At 45.8% G+C, this 24,197-nt stretch overlaps 1 protein-coding gene across 5 annotated transcripts; it reads right to left on the bottom strand.

The window, feature by feature from the left end:
- Positions 1–7,656: 7,656 nt before the first annotated feature.
- LOC117218842 (arrestin domain-containing protein 17) lies at positions 7,657–17,201 on the bottom strand. 5 transcript variants are annotated; one of them, XM_033467523.2, is made up of 8 exons: positions 16,558–17,198; positions 16,362–16,477; positions 13,424–13,543; positions 13,128–13,342; positions 12,371–12,544; positions 11,407–11,580; positions 10,358–10,601; positions 7,657–9,447 (listed from the first exon to the last, which is right to left on the bottom strand). In XM_033467523.2, exons 1-8 carry the CDS (start codon positions 16,614–16,616, stop codon positions 9,290–9,292), a joined length of 1,260 nt encoding a protein of 419 aa, XP_033323414.2. In that variant the 5' UTR covers positions 16,617–17,198; the 3' UTR covers positions 7,657–9,289. The 5 variants fall into 5 exon arrangements, with proteins under 5 accessions (XP_033323414.2, XP_033323416.2, XP_033323412.2 ...); XM_033467525.2 differs by having other exon boundaries at positions 7,657–9,444; positions 16,558–17,195; XM_033467521.2 differs by having other exon boundaries at positions 13,128–13,543; positions 16,558–17,200.
- Positions 17,202–24,197: the final 6,996 nt, after the last annotated feature.

Genomic DNA, 24,197 nt, shown 5'->3' with positions numbered 1-24,197 from the left:
CGCGCAGCCTCGAACACGGTCCAACGGAATAAACGCGAGTAACGAGATAGGCTTGCCGGTCTCGGGGCTGTTAAAACCAGACGTGATTTACCTTCTTAATTCGCGGCGGCCGACAGCGGAGACGTTTTAATCGCGCGGCAGTAAACCCGAAAAAGTTGGTTGCGCTCGCGGCCCCCGCTATCGCCCCATCGTCCCGTCGTTCTATCGTTCTCGTAGATCTTCCGGACGGTTCCCGTAAAAAGGCAGGAGGGTGGCGAGGGGGGATTGCGAATTCAAGGGCCGGACAGATGTCCCGAGAGGAAATGAAACGTCGGCGCGGGTACTTATTGTTAGTCTCGACTCTTGACGGGGCCGCTTGCGATTCTCCGCGGATCGATCATTGAAATTCAAAGGGTAATCCCTCTCCTCTCCCCCTGGCCGAGGGTGTACAAGTTTTCGCATCGTTCGCGTCCGTGGCACGGCGTTACGCCGAGAGGACGCCGAGTCGCGTTTCTTTCGGTCTTCTCGGTTAGGTTTCGAAGTTTCCGTGCCGTCGAGACCCGCGTCGCCTCTGCCCCTCCCGCGTACACCGATTCGTGATTTAATTCCGTAAGAAGGCCGGAGGAAGTTCCGGGCCGATTGCGAACGAAATCGGGAAACCGGCACCGTCGAAAATTTGTTAGATTCCGTAATCGCTTTAGCAGACCGCGCGAGCCGCCGCGACGAACGGCGTCAGGGATTTCCTGCTCTTTGGTTACCGACGGGAAGCCGAATTCTATTTGCTACAATATAAATGCAAATTCTCGTCGCACCTTTAAGTGGAGAATTTATTCCCCGCTGGACGGGGCGCGGTGAACGGAGGTTTCGGGGTATCGTGGACGTTTGGGTGCTGCGCCGAACGGGAAGAAGGGTGCTTTCCTTGTTTCAACGTTTCGCCCGCCGGTCGAGAAGTTAATTCTCCAGAAGCTATTTCTCTACGATTAATCGAACGGTCGAGCGACGCCGTTATCAAATAATTGCGGTCGGAAAATTCAATTTATCCCGTTCGACGACAGAGAAGCGTTGATAAGTTCGACTCTGTTCGGCTCTATTTTCGGTCCGGCGTTCGTCTCTCTCTCTCGAAATCGCTAATATTTTATGCAGCGACTTATACTTTGAAATGAGATTTCGTTGACAGCCTCGATCTCCTGAAAATTTGCCCGGTTTCTATACATTTATGGAATGTCAACAGAATCTCGATCCGCCGCGGAAAATATTTTCTTCTCGTCTTCTCGATGATAATACGACTGTGTCGCCGACACAATATTCTCGCATCGGATGCGCGACTGCGACGAAATAGAAGCTTCCGGTTAAAAACAGACTGCCGAATGTTTCGTCGTAAGTGGATTAGAGATTTTTATGCGAAATAAACATTGTCTGCGTCGACTGCGAGGAAACTGCGAACCAAGTACAGTAATGTCTCCCTAACTGACGCTCGGATTACAGTAATGTCTCCCTTACTGACGCGCTCAGATTGTCCATTAAATTGGATAATTTGAGAAGAGGAGATACGATTATTCGAGCCGTGCGGCTCGTTTTTATAATTGCGAACAATTTATAACTATAAAAATAAACTGCAAGGCTCGAATAATCGTATCTCCTCTTCCCAAAATTGTCCATTTTTGTGCACAATCTGAGCGTCGATTAGGGAGACAATTACTGTAGCAACAACTTCGTTCTTCCTCCAATCGTTCCGAGTAGAGTGAAAATAACGCATCAATGTTTTAAAACGTTGTCAAAGTTTGCGCTATCTTAAATTGCAGCTACCAAAATATCCCATAAACGCGTAAAATCCTCAGTCCGGTCGTAAGACTCATAAATAATCCAGCTGTTCGAAGGATCGATATTCTTGGAAGCTTGAAAAGGAAGCTCGCTTTCGTTTCCCGACGCAGTCAAAGGGAGCTGCGTCGGCGTTTCCGTCGGAGTACGCAGCTCGATTATTTCCAAACGTCGTTCCATTCTCCATATTTCTTCTGGGAGTTTGCGCACGGCTGATCGATAGGGGCCGAGCCGCGGTATCGCCCTTCTTGCCCGCAGATCGAGGTCCCAAAAGAGCAGAATGCTAATTTCAGAGTCAATTCGAAGCAAATCGAGAAGCAAACCTCCACGGCATAGCGGGCCGGTCGCGGAGGACTGCGAGGACTCGAAATTGAATCGGGCCCGCGTTGTGTACGTAGAGGGGGGGAAAAGGGCCAGCCGGCCGGCCACAGCCACCGGTGGCAACTGTATCGCGAAAAATGGCATCGCGGTCGGTGTTTTCATCGGTAACCACGCGCCACGTGTGTACGTAACAAACTCTCTGATTGGAGCAAATCCACGTAAACTCGTCTCTTGCCAGGGGCGCTGCGAGAAATTCAGAGGAAACTTTATCGTTCGGTCGGCAAGTGCCAACACTGCGCGCCACCGTGAAAGCCCTCATTGTATTGCAAACCCGATTTTCAGAGTCTACGGGAGGCGAAGAAAAGAGCGGAGGGCCGGTAGCCGCGCGGGGACGCATTGGCTGTTACCCCATAAAGTATTACCTCTCAATTTTTCAAAAGAGCACGACTCCGCCGTTTCGTGCCCGATTGCTTCGTTACCCTCCCCCGTATTATTCTCAGCCCCGGCGCGGCGTCACGCGTCGTCTCCCGAAACATCGGAAACTCGAAGGCTGAGCCCCGAGCGTCTCGGTCCTGGTTCTCCCTGCTTAATCTCCTCCCGCTTCCCTGAATTATTTCGGCCCGAGAATTTTCATCGTTTGATCCGCCGCGAATAAAAATCATTCTCGGCGCCGTTCGTTCGTTCGTTGCATCGAAGCAGTTTACGAAACCGCAAATAGCGTCGCGTTTTCGTCCACGTTTATCCGATCCGATACGCAGAGAACGATGGAAAAGGGGCAAGTTTGTACAATATTGTTGCACGAGTTTAATGTAGGACGCGAGAAATGGTAAAGCAATGTTGCATGTAATATTAATCTCGCGGCTGATCTTGAGGGTGCAATCGGTAAAGAATTATTGGTCGAATTGCGTTTTCCTCGGATCTGTTCGCATCGTCGACACGCCCGGAAGTAATAAATGATATATATATATAATAAAAATAAAATATATATATAATAAATAATACATAAATAAAACGAAGGAAATTGAATCCAGAACGAGTCTTGGTAAATTCTCCGATCGGAACAAGGATCAATTTCTTGGGAAACAAAAGTCGTGGCGACACAACATCGAGTTCCTTAAAATTAGAGATCTACAGAAATCTTGATGCCGAAGCGGACGAAACATAATTAAAAGACACGATGGGAGGTTAACGTCCGGGACAGCGCGAAGAGTCTCGGTTTCCCGGAAGAATTTTTCGAGCTGCGGGGAATTCCGAGCGTGGGCCCGGCCGCGGCTGTTCTTTGCGGATGGCGGATACTCGTTCTTAGGCGACAGCCGATAGCGGTAACACCGTGCCACCGGGTTCCCGAGAAGTAGTACGAACTTTTAATTAGGTGCACGCTCTGACGGCGTGACTTCAACCTAAGGGTATATCGGGGCGAGCTCTGACCTCGGTAGGGAGATCGATTCGCGCTGGCTTGCGACTCGCGACCGGCTCTCTCTCTCTCTCTCTCTCTCTCTCTCTCTTCGTCCCTTCGTGCGAACGGAACGGTAATTGTGATTCCTGACTCGCGGAAAACCTATCATTTCCCCCCTTTCACATTCGATTCTTCCACTTTGTTTAAAACGTGCGCGCCGCGTCCTGCGTTCTATGCGACGAGCTGTTTCGCCCGCGCCGACGATTACCAGCTTTCAGCTGCGTTAAAGGGGTATTCCAGATTCGTAGTTAAAGCGAGATATGGTTCCGTCACTCGCGAGCGATGCTTGGAATTTTTCTGTTACAGGATCACGCAGGAAATTCTCGAACTTTCTCCGTTGGTTTAAAAATTAATCGATTTCAGAGATTTTCGTAAACGAGAATGGTGTACAGTAATGTCTCCCTAATTGACCATAAAAGTGGACAATTAGGAAGAGAAAAGATACGATTATCCGATCCATGCGGTTCATTTTTATAGTTACGAATTGTCGATAATTATAAAAACGAGCTGCGAGGCTCGAATAATCGTGTCTCCTCTCTCCAAATTGTCCATTTTTGTGAACAATCTGGGCGTCAATTAGAGAGACATTACTGTACATCGTTGCTCTTCGTCGAGATAGTTCCAGTTTCCATTGGAGATAAGAAACGCAGAGGCCATGTACCTGGAAGAACAAACCATCGGATCCGGTAGTTTCTGAGAAATGCGTGCAACAAAGTTGGAGAACTGGGTTCCGAGGAAAACGTGTTTCAAGTTTTGTAGGCGCACGCTTCGTCGATGATGTCGGATCCGTTAAATCTTTAAATCTCCAAAAAGTTTTACAATTTCACGATTGTTTCGCAATATGCGATCTCACGTGCGCCCTTTGAAACTGAAAATTCTAGAGGCGTCGTTGTTTTAAACGAACAAAAAATCATTTTCGTCGGAATTAACATTGCAAACAGTAGACGATCACAATAAAGGGATCACAATAATCAAAATATCACAATAATCAAAATAAATAATTAAATCGTAAGGATATTTAATAGCGATTAATACAAAGCGACACAATTATATTAATCTTAAAAAATACCTCGATCGCAACATTTCTTGGAAATACTTAAAATTTAGTGCGCTCGTTGAACGATAATATTAACGTTCGAATACAAGAATACCATGATCAGTCTATTAAAACACAGTCGCATCGGGTCAATGGTAATTGTTAAAAGCTAAGGTCAAATTTTTCTGGAAGAGCCGTTTTCCACCATCGAGTTTGGGGACGCGCATTTACGAATTCAACAACCGTTAGATAAATATATCGGCGATGACGCCAGAAAGATAAAAACGTGGTTCTAAAGTTAGAAACGTAACTCGAAATCGCATATCTAAAACGTTGTCGCTATGAATGTCTGCGCAGTATGTTGATAAAGCGATGAATAATCGTGTCCGCGTTTCTCATAAATTCGTCAACGTCGAAGCTTCGAGAACTTCATTTTGCTAAAAAGCAAACTAGGTTCTCAGAATTTTCAACTTTAAACATTTTCTCTGATCTAACGTTGAAAGGTAAACGAATTCATTTTCGTCAGCGGCGATTCTGCAGGCCCTTCTAACCGCAGAAATAACATTATATGACATTATATAATATTATATGACTATAACATTAGCCGCACTATAGCATAAATTTCTACAACAATACGAACAATGTCTAAACACGGACACGCGAAAGCGAACGGATTCCGAAGGATCGATCGAACGAGTAATTTCTTTAACCGCCGGTTGGAAAATCGTGGAACGCGAATAAAAAATTTCCGTGGAAAATTGACCGAAACAAGGAAGTTAGCGAACTCGCGGCGTTCGCAGCGACCGCGATTTAAATTACCGAAAATTTGAAGGAAAGAGTAGTCGGTTTGCAAGGAGCTTCAATTTTCGGGAAACTCGGGTCCCTCGGCGCTGTTGCAAGCCGGCAACGTTTAATCACTACGAAATTAGGATAACCTCGTGCTGCAGGATCGTGGTTAAGCCGAACCTCGAAACCTAGCCACCTATGATGTGGTCTTTCAAAGTAGATATACACGGCGTGCTGGAGGAAGACGCGGCCCCCGGGAAGCAGAACCGAGGAAGACGGGAACATTTGCTAGACGGTGTCCGTAATCAAAGACCCACCATTGCGATATCGAAAGCCCTCAAAGTTAAAGCTACTCCAGCAGCTCCGTCATCACCTGCCACCGACCTCAAAATCAAGAAGCTGATGGCGTTACACGCCCTCCCGTATCTGCCGTACCATGAAGCTGCCGGCGTGATATTGAGTTTCGTGCAATGAATTCGGATGACGTCGAATATCCCTCGTGAATGTCGATACAACTATCGCTGAATGCTTGATTACACCTACAGCGATCCTCCACGGACCACAAATCTACCATAAACAGGTGTGTTACCCGCTTCGAGCGAACCCCTCGTCCGACGAAAGAAGGACACGGATTTCGCGTGATTCTTTTTTTCCCCCCATTGAAATGTAATTTAAGGAAACATTATTTCGCAAATGAACGGTATTTTGGATGCTGACTGGAAGAGCGAATAAATCTGAAATAAATTACAATTGGACTGCGGATTTTATGCATTTTTCGCAATTTAAATACCGAGTTCTAAACGCGACTGGCGTATATTGTTTTACAACAATGCCAAGACTGGATTTATTTCAACCACTCATTTTGACCGGCTTGATAGGAAGTGTAGCGTTAAAAGTAGTGTTAAAATAGCAGAAAGATTGAAAAAATTAAAAAACGTCGATGCATAATTTTTAATCTATCGAAACGAGTGAAAAATGGACAAACTTGCTATTTAGTTTCTATTTATTTCACTGCGATTACAATAAGTCACAGAGAATGCATAATGCAGATTTTTGCAAGTGCAACGTTGTTCGTCCAGAGCTTCGAGCCTGGTATTTCGATTTATTCGACTCTGTAGGAATACTCGGCGGTGCAACGGGCGACTGGCGATGGGCGACGCGGCTCGGCGTGCAGCCGCGGGGCAATGTCCAGATGCAATCTTTCCTTTGCGTTCTTCGGCGATCGGGGCTGGCGCACCGATTACTTGCCACCTGGCTCGACCACCACTCTCTGTAATTGCATTTTCGCCACGATCGATGCGCATTATTGTTGAATCGTGCATTAACGACGTCATTAATTCGAGCGTACGACGCAAACGAGATCGCTCGGCCGTACGTACACGTCGGGAACATTACGAAACTGCGCGGCGCGCTTTAATGATCGCCGTATAAATTACACGTGTCCCGCAACGTTCCTTTCGGCTGCTTGGAATTTTTCGTACGGCCGTTCCGCGCCTTTTCGCGCGGCCGTTTCACCTTGAACGGCACGCGCGTGACGAGCGCGACCGAGCACAATGATCGTGAAATTTGATCGTGTGCACTTGACACCGTGCATCCGCAGAGGAATGTTGCTTCGATGTCGCTCTGCCTGGGCATAGTGCTGCTGACAGGTATAGTTCTTGCGCGACAAGAAGACACCATTAGGTTTATATTCCCCCTCTTAGTAGCTTCCCCACTGTCGCGGCTCTCCGCTGGTAGCTATAGTCCTCGCGCGACAAGAAGGCACCTTTTTATGTCCACATTCCCCCTCTTATACCAGCTGTCTCACCGCCGCGGCTAGTAAGAGGGGGAATGTGGACACAAAGGTGGCTTCGTTCGAAACAAAAGTACTTTGCGAGCAACTCTCTGCTTTTAGCTATGGTCCTCGCGCGACGAGAAGGCACCTATGAGTCCACATTCCCCCTCTTACCAGCCGCGGCAGTGGGACAGCTAGTAGGAGGGGGAATGCGAACTCAAAGCTGCCTTCTTATCGCGCGAGGACTATTAGGACTCCGCTATTAGCGGAGAGCTGCTCGCAAAGTACTTTTGTTTCGACGAAATAGCTAACTAATCGAATAAATGGTACAGTGGACATTATTTGCCGACAGTACGGTTAATTATCCGGGTACAATATCAGTGAAAACGAAGCGAAGGAACTGTAAATTACAGTCGATTTATTTATTCGAAGAACAACCATCCTCCTCCGAACATTCGACTGAAAAATATTTCCGCACCAACACAATTTTATGTTTGCTTCGAATGATTTATTTGGGAGAACCCTGTACATCGAGTTTTAGTTCGTACAATCGTCGAAAAACGAATCTTGTTGTACAATTAAACGGACAGATATTTTGGTGTTACTTCGTACTTGTGTGCTAGATGTCTAAAACTAGTTCTCTAAACTATCGTTACCAAGGCCATTTGTCTTAGAAAATAAGGCCGTCGATCACATTCTCGCGCAGACCGAGCTAAATCAAAAGAGAGAGAAACCCAATGTTCCTTCACGTTCGTCAAAAGTTTTATATAAAACATAGCATTCGTCGGACTTTCTTGTTATTCTTATATTTTGGTCTACGTTCCGCGTTCGTATACAAAATAAATGTGTCGATATACGCAGCTATTGTTCGCCATCGTCATTTGTAAAGTCAAATACGATGTCTTCTGCATCCCTTGTGCGATCCTGGATGGACTGAACGGATTACTCGATCGGCCACTGTCGGTGTAATTCCTTTCGTAAACGAATCAAAAGCGGATAGAAATTGCTCGTTTAATTTCTGCTTATCCAACTTGCAATTCCATCGTGTTGCAACCAAATCGATGATCGCGACGCGTTTATGACGCCGGGGTGTTCGCGAAATCCAAAAAAAAGAAAAAGAACGTGTGCAGAATGTTCGCGCGTTTACCAGCCGGTGTATCTCCGAAGCCGTCGAGAAAATGTTTGCACCGAACGTTGAAAGCGGTGCACGTTGCTAAGCGTTTCGCGGATCTCGGTCCGGCGATATTAGATATTTCGCAGTTCGAACAATTATTATGGTATAACTTCGCCGGCAAGTTGCTCGCGCGATTACGGAATTTAATTAGCTGCACGGGTTGGTCCCAACGGATTTTAATATCCCGAACACAGCGTGCTTCCTCGCTCCTAACGATCGTTTTTGCGTCGCCGCGTAGCGAAATAAAAAGCCGAGGAGGCCACCGAATACATAGGAAGTCGACTCGTTAAGATCGATAAAAACGCGAGATCGGGCGCAAAATTCCGCGCGCATCGCTGATACTCGCGCCCCGTCGAACGTAGAAAAATCTCTGGGAGAGCAACGACGCCGCGGTTCTCGACTCTCGAACGATTACAACCCCTTCCTTCCTGATTATAGACACTGCTTGCGAACATCGATTTTTGCACGAGCAATTAAACGAGATTTCCGGAAGAACTTCCGAGAATCGTCTGCGACAGTTGCAAGACGCGGGAGTCAAGTGCAACATTTTTCCTTCCTTAAATAATTTTAATAAGTTGAAACTCATACAGTCATTTCTCCCTAATTCGCGCTCAGATTGCGCACAAAAATAGACAATTTAAGGGTGGATACAATTATTCGAGCCTTGCGGCTCGTTTTTTATAGTTACCGATCGTGTAACATCGATAAAAACGAAACGCAAAGCTCGAATAATCGTATCTCCTCTTCCGAAATTGTCCATTCTCGTGCGCAATCTGAGCGCGAATTAGAAAGTAATTACTGTACATCGACATTTTCAGTTTCTTTCGATCTGTTCCCAATTTTGCTTCTTCCCCGCAAACACTGTTTCCGCGCCGTTCTCGCGTTTGCCCGGTTTTCGGAAGTTCAGCCGGACTTTTCGCGGGTCGATCGCCGATCGGTTCGATCTTAATTGCTCTTCTTCGGAGAGGGTTGGAAGGAGTACACGCGATACATGGGCGAGTATGGCTCGACCTCCCCGTCGCTGTCGCCTTCATCCCCCGTGGGATCGTCTCTGTCCGGTTTCGAGGATCGATATATCCGACTTTTCTCGTACAGCGGCACTGCTGGAAGAAATATCACGTTTAGTTTCCGCTGTCCAGAAAGAGCCAACCCTCAAACCTCGACGCGTCGGCCGGAACGTAATTGCGCGACGTTATTTTTAGCGAACGGTTCGCTTCATTTTTAATAATAATATGGACGTTGGAAATTGCCGGCACCGAAGTTTCGCCAAGGAGCAGCTGGTGGTTCCATTTTGTTGACTTTTCGCGAAGTTTATCTCGTTACATCCCGTGTTAATGTTTCATTAATTGAAACTCGGGCAGTCCGAGTTATTATATTCGCGTGCTCGACTCTTTTTAAACTCGAGCATTACAATCACAGGCACATTATTAACCGGTTAGCTGTGTTCGACGAGTATACTCGTCGTCGCTCTGGAAAGCAGGCGCCACAGCTAACCGGTTAACCCTTTGCACTCGAGCGGTGACTCCGAAACACCGCTAAAATTCTTAATATTCACGTCCTAAAATCATTTTTATATCATCAAAGTTTAGATTTCAAAAATTGTTAAAAGTTTCACTGTTATACGAGTCATCGCAAGACTCAATTTCGTATGCACAAAATACACTTTGTCATATAAAATGGAGATACTATAAATCGAAAGAATTATTTTATGGCTTCGAGCGCAAAGGATTAATACACGTGTCAACAAGAATTCTATAGAACGAATTATCCGACTATTCGACGCTTGGCAAACAAAAGTCGTCTTTTAGAAAAGCAGCAAAATTCCGAGTTCCCGATCGAATGTTAAAGTTATGTCGTTGAGCAACGGGAAGTTCGCGTAAACAACGCACAGTGCACAGAGAGAGACGCGTTTGAATTCTTTAACAGGCGACTGGGTAGAACCTGCCGACTCGTCGTAAATACCGAGAATTAACATGTCGTGATCGTGCAGCAGACTGAGACGAGTTTACGTACAAGACAAATTCGCAGCCTTTCCTCGCTCCTCGATGGCTTCCAACGGTAGCACATTGTTCTCGCGTTCTTCCGCGGCCGATGTGCACGGCGGAGCAGCTGAAAAAGCTCCCGTCACGTCGTCCGTTTTTTGCGGGGTCTCGTAATTTTGAAGTGGCACCGTGCCGACCACTATATTTGTTCGCAGTTTCAAGTTCTTTTGAAACATTCTGTAGTACCACTCGCTCACGTCTACGCAGGCTTCGACCTGTTAACAGGGAAAATATTTCGTATATACGTGCGTACACGAAGTTCCGAAACCATTCGCGCTCTCGAAGGCGTGCTTGTTCCGTTCCCGTACAAACGATTTTCTGCTTCGCAATCAGAAATTGATATGTTGACGCTCCGACTGCCACGTACATTACATCTTTGGCATTTTGTTTTCGCCGTAACGTATTTGTTGTAAACCGAAATTCATTAGAATTTGCGAGAATTAAGATGATTGAACTTAAACTCTGCTGAAATTTCCAGTCGTCTCGTATTGTTTGTCTTCGATCTGGTGTTCTTAAATTTAAAAATTGCACGTAATTTTGCATATTTTGAAATTTTAACAACAGGAGAAAGTTTGAGAGACCATGGCATAAATAATTAATGTCGTGTCAGTCAAATGTGTCAGCGTTAATCCCATTCTTTATCCAGACTTGAAACCTAATTTTTGTATCAACAAATCTGAGAAAATCCAGCTACATTATTCACGAGTTCTAAAATGATTGAAAAAGTAATCGCTGTAACTTTTTCAACTTTCCAGCATCGGTTCGATCTATCGAGTCATTTCGCAGGATCTCAAGCCTGTTTTCGAAACAAGAACGAATTTTTCTGCAAAGACCGTTTCTAATTTCAGAACTTTCATGTTGAATGTGCTGAGATTAAAATATTAAATATAGAGATAGATAGAATTAAAATATTCGAGACGTTATTTTTGCAGAAAATGTCGTTGCAAAAAGACAATTGCATTATAGTAGAAAGTGCTCTTGTTAGTGTGCGGTGCTGTTCGAGAATTGGGATAGTCTCACTTTAAGCGCATACAGAACGTCGATGATGCTGCAGTGGATCATCCCTGTGGGCGGTACTGCAGGAACGTCGAACGTGATGTCGTACGAGTGGGATTCTTTGTTAACAGGTTGTTCTACTTCTACTACGATCTCTTTATGCTTACGGAACTTTTCCGTCGAATGATATGTCACCGCCTAAGGAAAGACACAATATAGACGAAGAAACTTCGATAATAAGGAGAACATTGATCCAACAAGATTCGAGAAAATTACTATAGTAAATTCTCCCTAATTGATGCTCGGATCGTACGCAAAAATGGTCCATTTCCCTGTGCACAGTCTGAACGTCGATTAGGGAGAATTTACTTTACTTCGCATGCACGCGCGACATTCTCTTGAAAAACCGACGACAGTAATTTGCAAACTTCGTTTTCATTACGACGCTACGATTTCGTAATTAGTTTACGTTCAAATAGAACGCATCGTTTATTATATATGGCAATAGAATGTTAGCGGAAATTACTATTTTATAAACACTATTATCCGAAAGTATTTGGACACGTGCAACGTAATGGAGTCTCTCAATATTCTCGACAATCGGAATCGTGTTTTTATTTGAAAGCGAGAGCGACGGAAAGCTCGTGGCTAAAAATTGGTTAAAATTGATGCTCTACTTCGGCGGAGTTCTCGTTAAACCGAATGGTTTGGCATCCCTAATCCAGACGCAGAGTTTCGAAACTTTTTTCATCTTCTGGCGGCTTGATTAAGTTGTTAGTCATTCATACGAAATCTAGTTAGAAAATTGACGCTCCGCGGGAGAGTTGCGTGCGAAAAGAGTTCGTAGGCGTCTCTTAAACAAATATACTTATGAAAAGAAAAGTAACGATGCGAGAATATAATTTATTAGATTGAAGCACGTGTCGAAATACTCGTGAATTGTATCGCGGACTGCAACAAAATTCTATAAAGAACGGACGAAGTTTACTTTTTTAAAAACGACTCTGATCTTCCTGATCACGATCGCGGTTGGGTTGGTCAAGACGATCATGATCGGTATCGTTTGCCCAGGAACATAACCATGAACCGGAAGAGACATGGATATACTGATTGGTTCGGTTTGTCCCAGGTAGACCTTCGATTGTTGAATGTGTAAGGGCAACTGCAAAGGATCGTCAAAATTAGTGGTCGACTTAAAAATACGTAGCAGTTGACAGTAAATATGGATGGGTAAACATTTCCATACGAATAGAAAAATAGCAGAATAGAAGGAGTAGAAGAATAGGAAAATAGAAAAATAGAAAAATAGCAGAATAGAAGGAATAGAAGAATAGGAGAATAGAAAAATAGCAGAATAGAAGGAATAGAAGAATAGGAGAATAGAAAAATAGCAGAATAGAAGGAATAGAAGAATAGGAGAATAGAAAAATAGCAGAATAGAAGGAATAGAAGAATAGGAGAATAGAAAAATAGCAGAATAGAAGGAATAGAATAATAGGAAAATAGAAATATAGCAGAATAGAAAAGTAGAAAAATAGTAGAATAGAAGAATAGAAGAATAGGAAAACAGGAAAATAGGAAAGTAGATGAATAGAAGAATAGAAAAGTGGAAAAATAGAGAAACGGAAGAATAGCGAAATAGAAAACTAGAGAAGCGCGTGCATTAATTGGAGAACACATTTGCGTCAGCGTGATTGAAATCAGTTTTGGAAGCGAGTATCATTCATTGTTAGTTTCCTACTCACAACGGCGAGGGGATCTCGATTAAGGTCAAGAATAGGAGCCACCGTGAATGGAATAATATTGGTGGAAAACCGATAAATGGTCGTTACGTCCAACAATGCTCTAATCGAGTACCGTACTCGCCCATATCGGCCCTCGAAGCTGCACGGCAGGTTTTCTGGGAGCGTCAGGCTGAACGGGTAGACGCCGCCGGTTATCGTCGACTTTTCTTTACCATCTACCCGTGATGAGAATCCGTTAGTCCCGACACCCAGGCTTCGTGTAGCAATTCCCGATCTCACCGGTCCGCCGTACTTACCGCCCGCCAGATAGGTCTCCACGTGCAGGTAGTTCTCGAACGCCGAAAACTTACGTCGGATCCCGGCCGATCGATCCGTGAAATACACCTGAGCCTCCCCCTTGTACTTAAGTCTAATCCCTGCATGCAGAAAGGTCGCACTTACAACGGGAACACGCGAATTAATTGGGACGACTCTTCGGGATCGGGGGAGGGTTTGTTACGCGAATTACGCGGGCTCGGGAACGTCCAATTACGACAACAAACTCGTCCACGGTTTCATCGCCGTGTCGGGTAGCCGGAGAATTTTCTGCCGTTTCTTGTTTATCAAATTAAACCAACAACGTATTCGAAATTTCAGCTGTACGTACTACTGGGTGAACGAATATGTAACTCGATCGCTTTGATCATTTTCATTTTGCATTCGACAACGCGGGAAAATGTCGCAAACATTGTTTCGTTCGAGCGAACAGGAAATTCTTCGCCAGATCGTAGCGTTCGCGATTTTAACCCTTCGCGGACGAGCATTTATATAATTATACGTTTACATTTTCCACGATAAGGTATATAATTCCGATATAATATGTCGACGTTCGCCCCCAAAGGATCAAAATTATACGCGCTCGCCGAACGATCGAATCCACGCCGCCACGAAACTAATGCAACTAGATCTGTAAGACTCGCGCTGGTACATATTTCTCTACTAATTAGAAGAGGGTATTTAATGGACCGCGACGCTCCAGAACCGAAGCAGCTTATCGATAAACAGCCGTGACAGCCATCCTGTATTTCGATATTCCGAAGGGACCGTCGCGAATCGAATTTTCACTTTCCTCCGCTATCTATTCTACGAGCGTTCCTGCAGCACCAGAATCGTGTTGCGCGCATCGTGGTCGTTATATGCATATACGATCTTCGTACATATAGCGAGAGCAAAGTCTTCTAGGTCACCCGTTATGCAACCCGATCGATGGCACGTTTGGCACGCGTTCGACTCGAGAACGGGCGACAGAGAAATTTTTGTGATTGCGAGCACAGGGGTAAACATCGCGAGAATAAATATAAAGTTGCTCTCGATGCCTGGTTGCGACAAGGCACGATCTCTCGTTCACCGAAACGCTTCGATGTATCGACCCGACCCGACCCGTCGCGGCCCGACGCGGCCCGGCTCCGCGATATGCCGTAGTTCCAGCAAGCGGAACTACGAACTAGCTATTCCGGCGCTTGACGAATTTATCTGCCAGGTGAATCCGCGGCCACGTATTAATTACGACCCGCCTTTGCATAGGACGTCCGCGGTGATCTGTTTGCCGCCATCGATCCTCGATCTTCCGATCCGCTTCGATTTTTGTGCCCCCGTTTCGCGCGGCGGCCGTGCTTCAAAATGTCCGCAGAGAAATCCGCGCGGAAGCGCGCACCAGCGTGCCGCAGTTGCCATTTTATTTGTTACACGGTTGTTTCGCTCGTTTCGAGGACGTTCTGTCGTCGATCCTTTCAAACGAGACGTACAAGTAAATTCTCTCGAATTTTTTCTACAGCTTCTGAAGAAAAATGGACAATTTGGAAAGAGAAGATACGATTATTCGAGCATCGCGACTCGTTTTTATAATTTCCGTTTATCAACGATTGCGAAAACCAGGTGCAAGGCTCGAGAATAATCGTGTCTTCTCTTCCCAAATTGTCCATTTTTGTTCGCAAGCTGAAGGAACGTTCGGGAGAATTTATTGTACATAATTGGTAAAGTGATTTTTGATACGTTTCGGTATGTTTCTCTAGGACAGCGACGTTTCGATATATTCCTACAGAAAAGCATCCAACAATGTGACGTAACAGGCTACTAAATAATACATGACGTTACTAAAATTTTAGTTGCAATAGGTACGGTCAGATTGTACTCGTAGATTGTTCGCGAACATCGTTACGATATCAGAGAGATAAATGCGATTGCGCGCAGGATTGATTTATTGCCGATATCTAATTGAACGAGCTGATTCGATAACGACTTAAGAGTATCCGACCTACTGATCCAATTCGGTTACTTCACCCTGTGCCCTATGCCACCATCATTCGGGTTAAGGGTGTGCACGTCATTGGTCAAGATCCCGCGCCCTCGTTTTTAAAATTCCTCAGACTTTCGCGAAACGTTTCTGCTTTACGAGCTCGACGTTCGACGATTATTTACAAAATGTTGAAGCTTGCACAGGGCAAGCGTGGGTATTACTGCGATTTTTCAACGAGAGCGAACTTTAACAGAGAAGATAATTATATATATTATCCTTCAACTTGAATAGTTATTTTTCTCAAAATATTGCATCTCCGAATGCACGAATCTCATCAAAAAGCGTAACGCAAAGAAATCATACGTGTTTCCGAATATAAAAAATCAATCAATGAATTACAACTGCGATCGCAGTTACTTGTATGTCGTAAATTATCGATATTAAACATATAAAAAAAACTACGAGATTCATTTTTAAAAGATCACCTACTATTTTATTACTTTTATAAAACACCGCAGTATTTGTGGCGTCCGCAGTAATACCCGCACTTACCCCAGACGTTAAGGATTTAAACGATTCTGCAAAAAATCGCCGGTAAGAGGGGTTAGAAATGCTACTCCGAATCCAGCCGCGAACACGAGGCATCGGTTGAGCGCGAATTCGTGGGCGCGTTTTCGCGTGTTACGGACTTTCTTTTTCGCGCTCTATCCAACGGCCGGAATTGAAATAAAATATCTAGCGCGCTGGAGAGGGTCTCTATAAGCCGGCGCGCGCGTGTTCACCAAGTCAAATGAGATCCCATTACCCGGCAAAGAAGGATAATGAACGCACTGCGCAGGAATCGCCGCGAACTTTCGACCCAATTCCGGCTGCCTCCCGTAACCATTCACCGCAGCAACTTTTCCCACCACCCGGGCGCCGTCGAGCGCGCCGGGCCTTCCAGATTCCCAGAAACTCACCCAAAACGATCACTGGCTCGCTAACATTCAGGAGAACGTGCCCGGAGACGCGTTGCCCGCTATAGTAGACCTGTTGAGGGACGTCCAGGACGATGTCGATGTTTTGAAAGCCGATGCTAGTCGCAAGAAAACGCAGCTAAGGTTATGCTCGCCGCCTGCGGAACACTTTTGCAAAAATACGTCGGTGACGTCGTACCTTTCGGCCAGGGCTGCGGTGGCCGACAGCTCGGCCCCGGTCCCCATGTCCTTGTCCATGGTGTCGCACGGGTTCGCGAGGATCTCTTCGATTATACCGAGGAGGCAGCCAGCCCCATCAAAATCTCAGAGGCCTCCGAAGGAAATCCGAAGTCGCTTCACTCCTCTGGGCTGAACGGGCGCGTGTTCCGACCGCTTCCGACGCTTGGGTGCATGAAACTGGTCGCCGATGCCCGCAGGATCTGGACTCGCCAGGACTCGCCGCGAGCCTCTGGGAGCCTCTAGGACGAAACCGCCGGCGGCTCCTTCGGAGCTCGGCTGGCGAGCGGCGGGTGCTTCGCGTGGTGGCAACGCGTGGGTGCACTTCCGGCCTCGGTCGGAACGAAATGCGGAGCGCGGTCGCGGCTGACGGCCAGCACCCGCTGCCGAACGGGTTAACGACGCGGCGACGTGTTTGTTGACAAGATTCTAAAATTCCGACGAGTCTTCGGAGAGCCAGGACGGCGGACGCATGCGTCGATAGTTCCGCCAATATCGCGCGCGACGCGGAGTCCGTCGCCTCGCGGAGAACAAGCTTCGCTCCTCCGGCCCGGATAATCGAAGGACCCTCCGTCGCGACGGTTCCGGGAGCCGCCTCCTTACAGGTAGATGCGCGCCGCACTGCCGTCCCTCTGAATTAAAGGCACCCGCCGTAATAAGGGCGCCCGTATCGACCGACGATCGCCCGGAGTGACTCGCGGCGTTTAAATTCTGCCGCATCGCTGCCACCCTTTTGTGCCGTCGGGACGCGACGCGTCGTCGGCGACGATCCGTCTCGGGCTGCCCCGCGTAAGAAAACGATACAAAAGCCCGATAATTCGTTTCGGGTATCGGGTCGCCGAGTTTTTCGCATCGACGACGATTTATCGCTTTCGGATTTAATGGGTTGCCGCGGCTGGCGGGCCGTTCGTTCCATTAAGGTCGATGCTTTCGATATTCGTCCGGCTTCTCTCTATCCGTGTTTGTTTCTATTCGATTTTCAATGCTGCAACAACTCTCTAGGATCGTCGGTAAACTACGAGTTTGACGCATTTATTTGTACACGTTTCATACGTTATCAATCGTACACCGGCGTTGAGCAAATTGTCTAGCACGAAGCTAAACCAATAACAACGTATAGCAAGCTATCGTGTCATAGCGATAAATCAATTGTCACGTATTATTGGTCCGCGACGCGTTTAATAACAATACAGCCGGCCAATGGCAATTTGCCGCTTATGACGCAACGTTGCAGCCGGACGGAACGTTTTATGCTATCCTAATCCAGCTGGCCGATCTCGTTCGATCACTTACATATTCCGGTCTCGATCGAACTCGATACGAATCGTTTTTTCTTTTCTTTTTTTCTTTTCGACGTTTCGATAACGATTCTTTTATCGGTCAGCATTTTGTCCGCGATTTCGTCTCATCGCGAGATATAAAAGCTACGATTTAGATCGATGCTGCGTCTAAAAAAGATGATCCGCGCGAATGTGACTTTTGATTTTTTATTCGATAAAGAGTGCTCGCGTTTAATCAGATTTTGGGAAGCGCGCGGGCGGCTGTCACCGAAATAAACGACGACAAAACGAGCCTGTTAATACATTCGATGTAATGTCCGTTGCATGTCTGTCATAAAGTACGGATAAATATGGATCTGCTTCCAATATGCCTGCAATAACGTTATTATCGATGATGTCGGTCTACCACAACGAGGTTAATCATCGAGATTAAAACACGGAACGCAAATATTCCGGGACCGTCGTTGCTTTATCGCGGAAACACGCCGGCTATAAATAATATCGCGTTTCGCGAAAATTGAATAAGTATATCGAAACGTTTGAAATTTTCGCGATACGTGCTCCGTGGAGAAATAAATACCGAATAAGTACGAAACAGATTTAGGAAACCCGCGTGTTTAATTCGATACTCGTATTCGCGGGATGAAATCGACGTGGCACGAAGCACGCGTCATAGGGCGACAACGTTCATATTTATTTTCAATTATGACGTTGCTTGCGGTGCGAGCGATACAAACACGTTTCCTCTTTGAGAGGCTAATTTTTTTTTTTCGACGTCGCGTTACTCGGTTAGAAAACATTTATAAAGCGGGCGTATTACGTTGTCGCGGGTGCATTACTTGTGCGTCAACGAACGATAAAGCTTCCCTCGCCTGCCCCGCGGGCTTTCGATGAGAAGAAAATTTCGAAATTGTTTAACACCGTTCCGCTCGATGTAAATTACTGATAAACATTCGCCGCTTCGATAATTGTTTTCTTTCTCGGCTAACATTTTAGTTCGCTGTTCGACGAACCGGCTACAAGTATTTTTCGTTGAAAAATTGCTTCGATCGTTCATCGGAAATGTTATGCAACGTCTAATATCTTGTCGGCCGAGTGTTGCTTTGCAATGGGCAAAATAGACTGCGATCGATTAATTCAGGGTCAAGGAGCGTGGCGCATGCGGTATAAATAGAAAGCGATCATAATTAGTGCATGGCGGAGGAGCAAGTAAATTCGAGGCACAATGATGAAATCACGTGGCAAAACGAAACTCAGAAATGATTAACAGTTAGTTCGCGAATATTTCGAGAAATAGGAAATATTTATAGAAAAGAGAGATCCGAACGAAAGACATCGTTTACGTTAAAAATTAATGTAGCATACGTCTGCATCGCGTCGCGTAATATCACGCGAAATTTAAAAAACGAGGCCGACGTATTTTCACTGTTTTAGATTTGCTAAAAAGAAATCATATAACCCTGACATAACTTTTAGTTACGCGCAATTTTGAGATGTTTTTATTTCCTTCTTTTTTTCTCGTATTCTCCTCTCTGCTGTAATATTTTTTCGCACGTTTCGTATCTTTTTATAAACACTAAATAAGGTAGGCGCGCTTGAACCGAACGCATATCTCGCAAGGAATAGCCAACAATAAGATAAGCGAAAGCCTAAATACATTTCTGAGTCCGTGCGTGAATCGCGCAACAGGTTTTAAGCGTACAGCGAGGGAAGCGTAAACAGAAAAAAAGGCTAAATGAGGAGGAAGGAAAAGGAGAAATTATACGCGTCGAACTATGCGCATAGTGCACGCCCGTTGTGAAGTGATAATTGTATGTTCGTAGCCTGTGTGCCGTCATTATGTAATTGCTGTGGTGTCTCTTGAACCGGCGGGACAAGCACCTGTTCAAAATGCGTGGACCATTATGCAACTGCACTCTTGTCGCTTTCGCGACGGAAGCGATCGTATGACGCTTAGCGTGCGGATACCTTGTTCCTTTATTTTTCCGAACGCGTGAAAGTCGCGTGTCATACATTGTAATTGCGGATTGGATTTATCGGTACCTGCGTGGTACCGTTTTCCGCTTGAATCGATGTTGCAACGACAATCGCGTCGAAGACTATATTATTCGACGGGTACCATTGCGTATAAAGACATTCGATAATATCTGGAACGGTAATATTACATGCGCGGATTATACGAGTGGATTTATCATATATTTATATATTATGTGAGTGGATTTAAGCTCTTAATTCGCCCTGTGCAAGCGCGGTTCGCAAAACTACGTTATTCTTCATTTCCTCAACGTTGTGTCAAGGACTTCGCGGAACAAACCGAATGTGTAATTTGCTAATGAAGAAGGAACATTTTCTCGTGGTTCGTATTTTCGTAGAAAATAGAAAAAGTAGAACGAACTTCGAGACAGAATTTTTGTCGAGAACACGAAATAATCGTACGACCAGTTTCACTCGATTTCCAGCTATTCACAATTACGATTCGATTGTAAAACTTTGATCGAACGGAGACGTCGATTTATTTACGATTTCAAGAATTTCGATTAAATACGAATTTCGAATGATCTTTATGAGAATGCGTGTTAAACTCGTTTAGAATTGATAGATCATTTTTCCAGAAATTCCGCAGGTTTCCCCGGCGGCCGAGAATAAAATGGAGGAACATCGACGAAAAAGAAAGTTTCCGCAAGGTGAAGCTTGAAGGGGGCATTCATGGTTGTAACGTGAAAACAGCCCGCACAAGGTGACCCATTTTAATCTATGAACGTATGTAGCCCAGGATTGAAGGAATTGCATATAAAGCGGTAGAAAGGGGCCGAGGTCATTAGAATTTCATAGAGAAAAAGAAGCGGGTGGAAGTATCGAGGTCGTTTTATACTAAAGGCCGGTTTACATAGATATCCACGTTCCGTACCGGAACACGGGAACGTTATTTCCGCATGTTCGTTATTTCGAACGTCAAACAAATTTATCGCCAGGTTTTTCCTAATAAACGTGCGCTCGCGGAATCGTCGTAAAAGACACAAAAGCTTTTGAAACTCGACGAATTCAGAATACGACGAAATTGAATGCTGCGTTATTTTGTATTTGATACAATGGTCGAACGTGTTTCTTAATGAATGAAAATATTTCTCAATTATTAATGCAATCACGGTTATCAAAGGTTGCCCGTATTCAATTCGGAACGTCTTCTCCGAGTACAAACGTGTGTGAAACAGCATAAACGCGTTTCGCACAAAGGACGCCGCCGCTTTCCCGAGGTTCATTTCCGAACAGAGCGACCCCGAAGCCCTCGCAGGGTCTTCCTCGCCATCTGTTTAAGCGTGTGCTTCGACCGGTATCTTTTATTCATCTTAATACTCGCTCAAACGCGTCGCTGCTTCTTCTTCCAACGACAAAAATCCCTTTGTTGCGAGCGTTCGTTACGTATTCGCTTTGCGTTTCGGAAATTCTCTCAAATCTCTCTTATCAGCCACGATCTAGAAGGCTGATATTAATCCCGGATACTAATGTGCCCGCTGCGAACTAGAGCCAGAAAGCCCCTCCCTTCCCGTATTATTAATGTCAGCAAGATGGCCGAGCCACTTTTATCGATACACGCGTCTCCCATAATAAACGCGAATGCTGTGATTCTTTGCTTCATAATCGCTGTATGTTAACATTACCGAGCCAATGTGCAACAGCTATCGAGCAAACTGCGGTTAACCCTTTGGGTATATTCGACGACCGAGGCTCGTTATGCAATTATTTTGCCTAAGTTACGAACGACTAATTGGTCATTCGAATGAATTCGCACAGAAAATCTACCGCCTTTATATTTATATTATTCCGCCCATCGGCGAATTAAATCCATTCTAAATGCAAGTATTTTTTCAAATAAACCCGCATCCAAGCGGTTGACCGAGGGAGAGGCCGACGATTCGAACGATTCGAAGAACTCGAATCCCAAAAACCGCTTCGTTAAACCGGCGTTCGTTCAGCGGAGATTTGCACCGTTCGTTCCGATCCCGTCGGCTGAACTCGTTAATCAAGTCCATCAACGGCAGCTTAGCTTGGCTGTTTATTCGATTATCAAGCGTCACAGGAGTCTGTAACGACAACGACGCCGACCAAGATTTCTTGCGCGGGGGGGTTACAATTAAACTGCAATCGCATCGAGTCACCTCCTAGTCGAGGCTGCCGCCGGAATCTTATCCGGAGGAATTACCGGGGATCCCCGGCTATCCGTGTAACCGGTTTCGATTTTCTTACCGGGTGCACCTGTATCGTTCGATTCCTCTTTCTTATCGAGACGGAGAATGCCCCCCGAACACGGCAGGGGGCGGGCTGCAGTCCCGGAGACTGATTTATGACCCCGGGCATAGGACGAGGTCCTTCGGGATACGGGAAGGGAACGGCAAAACAAGAAACACGAGTGGGGGTAATAATAGTTTCTTGCTGTTCCACGCCGCTGGACACGGGGAAAGGGTAAATCCCGGTGTCGCCATAAATTCCAATGATAATAATTACCACGCCTCTTTGCCCACCTCTTTCTGCGACAACCCCTCCGAGCCCCGTGGGCCGCGGGCCCATCGCGTCATTTTTGACCGGGGGACGCGGTGCGAGCCTGATCCGATGCCCCGCGAGCTGTCGATATTGAAAAAAGCCCGCGGAAGCTATCGGTAGATTACGGTCACTTGTGCGAAATAAAAATTGTCGCAATCGATTGCAAAAAAACGGGAGACATATAATACAGTAATGTCTCCCTAATTGACGCTCAGATTGTGCACAAAAGTGGACAATTTGGGAAGAGGAGATACGATTGATCGAATCTTGCGGCTCGTTTTTATAGTGGAAGATTATCAACAATTATAAAAACGAGGTGCAAAACTCGAGTAATCGTACCTCCTTTTCCGAAGTTGTTCATTTCTCTTTTCAAGCCGAGCGTCGATTAGAGAGACATTACTGTAGCAGCGTGCTTCGTCTTTCGACAGTTTATAAATCAAGTGAAAGCAATGTAACAATATTCTCACAGATTCTTCCGACATCTTCGCTTCTCCATATCTCTATTCTTTCCATAAACGCGTGAAATCCGCGGCCCAAACGTCGGCCCGCGGAACATCAAACTTCCATCGTTGAAACGAAGCGAATCGAAAGCGAGAGTTCAGTTTGTATTCCGTTCTCGAGCTTGAACAGCCAACAAATTTGATATGCTAAATAGACAAATGTAAAGCGAGCCGCTCGAAACCACCCACTTGTTTCTATATCCACCATTTCGAGCACCTACGTGTTCAAGTTCTCAGCCCGAGCCATTCTACGTCAAGTCGAGGAGAATATTCCTCCGCACGGTGGTCGATTTTTTTGCGAAACATGCAGCATCGTCGATTCGACATCGATCTCCTTCCGGACCCGGTATCCTACTGCGGAACCTCAAGTTGTAAAATTGAACACGTAGATGCAAAAGAGAGGCCGGTGGAGGATGGGGAAACTGTAGAATATCAAGCAGCCCGGCGATAGGAGGCTTCAAGGACACTTCGGCATCTACATTCATCTTTCTTAACGATACTTGACATGCTTTCCGGAGCGGAGCCAAGCAGCGCAACAAGACTAAACAAATTCCATTAGTTTTCCATTTTCTGTGGACGCGCAATGACGTCATCACTGTGTACGGAATCGATTAACATCAAATGCTGCCTGTGCGAAGGAAACATTCTCCGAATTCGATTGGACGGTAATTTTTACCTATCTCTTTCTTTCTCATAATTTCTTCTACGAAATACTTTCAGAGCTGACAAACTTTAAGCATGGATAACCGTGAGATTCGAGTTCTCTTTCTCGGAACGTGATTTCTTCAGCAACGAAATGATCTTTTCCGAATTTTGCCGAAAGAAACGTTTTTTTTGAGCGGCGAATAAAACGAAAGTTCCGCGCAAATTGGAAAGTTCTGAGTTGCCGGCAAGCGGCACTATTTACGTTTTATCAGCGCGTTTCACGGTTGACGAGGAGGGAGCAATCAGAAGCGTGTGCACTAATACGAAAGTAATTTGTCGGATCGGGACCGGGAACGATCTCGCCGAGCGAGGTCGTGGCTTTTTTTTCGGGCGGAAACCGGGAAATGCCGCGCGGGATCGCCGATCGGCGAGAGATCGACAGCGTTATCGCGATTACTTTCGACCGGGATCGTGGTCCCGGCGCGGCGCGGCGCGGTGCGACGCGGGAAACGCTCGCAAATCAATGCGTTCCGTCGGAAACGTAAATTACGTTTCGAAGGGACGAACGTTCTAATTTGACCGGCCTCTCGGCCGCGGCACTGGGTTCATGGAACCGTCGGTAAATGGAGTTAGTTTCC

This window comes from Megalopta genalis, chromosome 4 (assembly GCF_051020955.1).
Source record: "Megalopta genalis isolate 19385.01 chromosome 4, iyMegGena1_principal, whole genome shotgun sequence".
NCBI lineage: Eukaryota > Metazoa > Arthropoda > Insecta > Hymenoptera > Halictidae > Megalopta > Megalopta genalis.
This window is presented reverse-complemented; position numbering and strand designations above follow the sequence as displayed.

Excerpts from the sequence above, each read along its gene's own strand:
- LOC117218842 (XM_033467521.2), bottom strand. The coding sequence starts at position 16,616 with ATGGACAAGGACATGGGGACCGGGGCCGAGCTGTCGGCCACCGCAGCC. Across the intron at positions 10,602-11,406 it reads ACGTTCTGTATGCGCTTAAA|GTCGAAGCCTGCGTAGACGT; the intron begins GTGAGACTATCC and ends CCCTGTTAACAG. Across the intron at positions 9,448-10,357 it reads AAAGGCTGCGAATTTGTCTT|CAGTGCCGCTGTACGAGAAA; the intron begins GTACGTAAACTC and ends TATTTCTTCCAG.